General features: G+C 38.8%; 1 protein-coding gene across 5 annotated transcripts in view; it reads right to left on the bottom strand.

Annotated features, from left to right (window-relative positions):
- Positions 1-545: 545 nt before the first annotated feature.
- RAB11FIP2 (RAB11 family interacting protein 2) overlaps positions 546-5,924 on the bottom strand; it is a 40,465-nt gene continuing 35,086 nt past the window's right edge. For all 5 annotated transcript variants that reach the window (XM_049646511.1, XM_049646514.1, XM_049646515.1 and 2 more), the window contains one exon: positions 546-4,898. In XM_049646511.1, the coding sequence (XP_049502468.1) occupies positions 4,671-4,898 (228 nt within the window). In that variant the 3' untranslated portion in view covers positions 546-4,670. The remainder of the gene's footprint in view (positions 4,899-5,924) is intronic.

Genomic DNA, 5,924 nt, shown 5'->3' on the forward strand with positions numbered 1-5,924 from the left:
CGTAAGTTCCAGTTTTGTGAGGGGATGCCTCACACACAGAGGGCACTCACACATCTGTTGAAGAACGTCCACTCTAACTAAGGTGCTGGAAAACCACTCTGAGTCACTTTGCAAAACAACTTCCGCAGTGAAGTGAGCTTAGGCCTTGAAATACACTTGCTATTGTAATACATCAAGTAAGAGGCATCCTAAGTACTTTTCAAAGGCAAGAAGGACTCACGTACAAATGCGTACATCCTACAGTCCAGTCTTCTCTGCAGTAAGAAATTATGACAACCAGTGGTGCCCGGGGGGCTCAGTGGTTTGAGCGGCCGACTTCGGCTCAGGTCACCATCTCATGGCTCGTGAGTTCGAGCCCCGCGTCAGGCTCTGTGCTGACAGCTCGGAGCCTGGAGCCTGCTTCGGATTCGGTGTCTCCCTCTCTCTCTCTGCCCCCTCCCCCCTCTTGTGCTCTGTGTGTGTGTCTCTCTCTCTCTCTTTCAAAAATAAACAAACATTAAAAAAAAAATTTTAATAAAAAAATAAAGGAAATTATGACAACTGAATTAAGATTAGACACTTTAATCAACTATAATAAATCAATACTTATATATTATATAAAATTCTGATTCATGCATCAGATTACATAAATTATACAGCTGTCACGTATGCAATGCTTACAGACTTTTGAGTTTGTACCTGCAAAAAAATGTATACAAGTTTCCAGAGCTTTTTACTTAAGTGTAATACTCATCAGTTATAAATAATGCTTTTATCTTTCAAATACCTGCTAAATATATACACTTACAGATCTGCAGCATTTTTTTTTTGTACCTCGAAAAACGAACCACCTGGGAGCTTCAAGGATTAATGAGTCCAATGTATCGTTTTTTTACAGACTTCCATTCCACCGTAGGAGTGGAAAATGTCAATGTCGACATAGGAAATAAATGAAATAAAACGTCAACTCTAGTTTAATGCTCGAAAGCTTCTACACTTCCTATTAAATACATCAGAAAACCCTTCATATGCAGATTAATTAGTTAAGGTGCTACCTATTGCATATTAAATACTTCCAATGATTGCATCTGGATTATTCAGGTTATAAAGCTGTGGAAATGGGGGCTTGCGACGTGTGCTGACAGACCCCTACATCTCCATAAACCGGCGGCACCGTGGTCCTTTACCTCCTACTTCAAAGACGTCAAGTGAATGAGCATGCTTTATGCGCACGCACACACACGACACCTAGCATATCTAGAAGACACGTGAACACATGGACAGCAAAAAGTTTCGGCTGGATTTACAAATCCAAGGTAGGGTGCTTCTCCTAAAAAGGCTACAGAGGGAAAATAACAAGCTCCAGTGTAACAATGACTAGATACATTGAAGACAGCAGTTTTTTAGTTTCTGTTTTAAGATTCTCCTTGCTAAACAATAAGCACTCTGATGGGGGTGGGAGGCAGGAGGGAGGCGAGGCTGGAGGAAAAGGTGATGGAAGGATGTGAGGAAAGCAAGTCTGTCACTAATGCGCTGAGTTTTACTTAGGTGTCCATTCATGAAATCCTTTTCAATACGAGGCAACGTCTTCACAGCTGGAAAATTACAAGTAAATCTTCATTTACTGCCAAAAGCAATAGACGTAGCTGTGCATAATCTATGGATAATATGACGTTCCCGGGAGGACGGCAAACTAGGCTCAATGTAGAATACAGCGGCACAAAGAAATACCTAAACGTTTTCATGAATGGGTGACGTGTCACTTTATATACGTTTCCCAGGTCTGACCCTGGTATTCAGAAAACGAAACCTGACGCATGGGATGGCAGGACAGACAGCGTGTTCAACTTTCAAAGCCAAATTGTGGAACTGGAAGGGAACCAACTGTAAAACACTGTTATGAAAATAATAGCAGAAATACTTTTATCGGTAACAGAAGTACGTTCGCCGAAGATAGGTTTAGGATAGATACCCATTCTGGGATTTCAGGAAATTCTCTCACAGTGGGAATGCCCTACCGCATGCAGTTTTCAGCATAAAAGCAAAAGTGAAATCTGTTTATAAAGTCTATTGTGCTGTGCATTATTTAATGAGCACACGTATTTTATTTCTATTTCTATGCTACTAACAAAATACACCATTGGAATGCTTCAAAGTCACATTTTGGAGAAATTAACTAAAGGTGATCTCGATGGCCTTTTTCCTACGACATTAGAAACTAAAACTACTCTGTTTGCACTTCTGTCCAAACACGGAAACACTGATGTGTTTACTTGGGAACTCATTTTTACTTTTTGACTTTAGCATATTGTAGTGACCAATTACGAAAACATACAAGAAGTTGTACTCTGGGTCATGAGTGGAAGTTCATAAACACTGGAACGACACTTGGACCCAAATGCCGACAATCAGCCATGACAAGTGCTGATTCAGTTTTCAATGCAAGTCTTGTCTTAGATTTAAAAACAAAAGTATCGATTCAGTTATAACCAAATCATTCACATCTGATTGGTCTAATTCTTAACAGTTTCATATTGGCAAAGAATCTCTCCTCAAAAGTAAACTTCCTCATAAAAAGAGCAGTATTTGAGTAATGCTTTTTAATGAACTCGATTTACATAAAACATATCCCCGATACGAAACTGACATCTTTTGGCCAAAGCATATTGAAATATCGGCAGATAATCTATCACAATACTGCAAACACATGGACTTTAGTATTTTAAAAAGTGTAAGAAGAGCTTCGGTTGTACTAACATCAGAAAAAAAAAATGCTGAAAGTTTTGTAATATTTAATGTTAACTAAAAGTGGTACCGTGTTAAAAAAAATGACTCAGACCTCAAATGGGAAAATAAAATACTAATAAACCAAATTCTGAGGGTCATTACAGAAATTTATAAGTGGGGAAAAAAAGGTTGGTGGAAGTTATTTTTCCTTCTCCATTTCTTCATTTAAAAAGTTATTTAATTTTTGAAAAGAGAAAAAAAAATCCTTATTTTTTGTATATAGAAGTTCTCAGATTTTCCAAATGTATGCTCTCATAGGAAAACTAAAGAGTCAGCTAACACAAATAAGCAATTTTAGCTTATGAATCTAAACTTGGCCAAGTATTATCTGATTCAGAATATTAAAATGAGCCAAACTCTTCTCTCTGCTTTGCATTGAACTTTCAATGGAGTCTTCATAGAGATAAATATTAGACAAAAATGAGGTTCATTAAAAGACTGCAGAATAGATGTCTCCAGAGACAAGCAAATTTTCCCTTTGAAAACTGGAGACACAGATTCAGTGTTTCATAATTTATTTTAGATTTTTACGGGAAAAAATAAGCAGATGATTAGCGATATTTTTAGACCACTGTTTTCCACTGTAAATTTCAGGCTAATTTCGTACAAATATATCAAGATAATTCTCGGAAGTATTGGCATTTGGGGGGAACTGACTTAAGAAAAGGGCCAACATATAATTCTGTGATAAACCAATTCTTAAGGGCAGATGTAGAACTGTGTCCAGGGCCACGCTAGTGAAGGTCTGTTCCAACGATTCACTCTTCCTTCGGTGACTCTTCTTTTGGTTCAAGACCCAAATGCAACCATCTGTCCTATTATTTATGTAACTTGAAACTAAGCCTAATTCTTCATTCCTCGAATTTGCTCGTTGCTTTGGGTTATCAGGCATCAGACGATCACCTCCTTTTTTCCCTCAGAATGATTTTCAGATCTAACTTCCTAATATCTTTCGGGCTAGTGATCTAAAGGCATTCAGAATCTCAACAAAACAGACTACCTTAGCTTCTCTTGGACTCAAGCGAAACTCAAACGTGAAGACAAGTTACTCTCCTGAAGCTAATCAAGTTTCCTAAAATAGGTCATGCTTCAAAACAAAAACAAAAACAAAAACAAAACTCACAAAACTTTGGATCATTCCTTTCAGAAAAAGAGCAACATCTGATACCGGAATAACACCGGGGAGCAGCTCTGTGAAACCAAGGTTCACAAAGTCAAGAGGGACCTGAAGCAGCTTCCCGGTAACAAACCGTACGTGATACGGTAGCGATGACGATTTTGTTTTGCATCGAGAGAGCACACATAGATTTTCACATTGAGAAACTGGTATCTTAATTTTAGAGGCAACCAGTTGTTCTTAAATGTTTTAAAAACACATGTATATATGAGGTATATGCATGTATTTTATACACAAAGATACATGAACATATATTCATGTACACATACAGATGCATATAAAACAGGAACTTTTTTTTGAGTGTTTACAATGAACGGTATTCCTGCAGCTAAATGTGTCTACAAACCGACTTCTGAGAAACCGGCCACGGCGTCGATTCTGCTTGAGGAGAAATCTATTCCTGAGGAATCACAAGTCGTGTACTTCCGAAGCTGCCCCTAGGCCTATGGCAGGTTCGTGGGCGACACCAGCACCTAAGTGAAGCCGAAGGAACTGCTTATTCATGGAGAATCTGGCCCCTTTTCACTTTCAAAGTGTAAATAATTTAGCTCACTTCACAGGTCACTCTTGAGAGTCCCTGCTAGTATTTACACGGAACGTAGTTTTTCGCAATGAAGGCGAGTATGTAACGAAGCCTGATCATGTGGTTTCTCGCAGTACTGAGATTTCCTTCTTCCTTTGTCTCTTTTCTTCCTGCCCCGAACGCAAGCACAGTACGACTGGCTTATTAACTGTTGGCGAACTTGCCAGCTTTCCGGGACGGTTCGTATGGCACTCTGAGGATACTGGGCGTCTCCTCCATGACCCTTACGAGGAGGTTGTCGATGTAGTCCTCGAGTTCCCGGATGTGCGTGTCTTTCCTCCTGAGGAGCTCTTTGTGCTTCACCAGCTCCTGTAGGACCTCCTCGTAGGTCAGACCACGATACCCTGCGGTGGCATCAAAAGGGTTGCTGTCCTGGAACAGGAGAAAGGTGGTCATTTCAGTAGACAGAGCATGGCCAGGGGGAGGGGATGGCAAGGTAAGAATTATTTGGAACTTCAACTTTTGGTTTTTCAAACCCCGATCAAGTTTCTTCTGTGTCCTTGGCTAGAACCAATGTGACGTTCAGAGTGGCTAGCCAGTCCTGAGGCAAGAACTAGGGCGGACACACCAAAGACTCGATTGTAATTCTAAGTCTTTCTAGAACGGTTCCTTACGTTGTGGACAGTGTCCTAATAGACGAAATTGACCACACAATTTAGGATTAAGAGATAAAATGCTCTACAACAAACATAATTAAAATAGACAAAGACTAAAGATCTCTAAGATTTGACTTGGAAAAACTCGAAGTAGCTATGGAAAATTATACATTTGCACAATAGCTTAGCCCTCATGAACTGCTTCTACTGAACTGTGGTTTAATGCTGTGACTTTGGCTTTTTACTGAAGATGGTTTCAAAAAGCAGCCGTGTCAAATCTGCTTCTCCAATTTGCTGTAAAATGTTCAAGTCATTCAGAATTAAACCAATGAGCAGCCTTGTAAGAAGCCCTGTGGGAGTAATTCCTGTTTTAATTTAGAGGCAAACAAAGCTTTTTCTCCCCTCAGTAACTGGTCTATTTCCTCCTCCTAGGACTACTACCCACATAACTCATTTCCCTTTTTGCCCTGGTTATTAGGAAACTCAGAGTTCAACTACAATCATGTTAACTAACACTTAGGATTAGTGGGTCTGTGTTCTCTCATTCACTCATTTACTTATTTTGCTAACTTTATCCTATTGATGAACGTTCCTTTTTACACAAAAATAATAAAACAGAAAAAGACATGGATTTGACCTTTATTACAAAGCATTCTAATATCAAAAGAAAAACATCTGTCATAAATTTAATCAAAACAGCACTGGAACGTCACCTATGGTGTGTAGTATTTAGATTTTTCATTATAGTATATGTGTATATATGCAATATATATATATATATATATATATATATATATATATA

Source organism: Panthera uncia, chromosome D2 (assembly GCF_023721935.1).
Source record: "Panthera uncia isolate 11264 chromosome D2, Puncia_PCG_1.0, whole genome shotgun sequence".
NCBI lineage: Eukaryota > Metazoa > Chordata > Mammalia > Carnivora > Felidae > Panthera > Panthera uncia.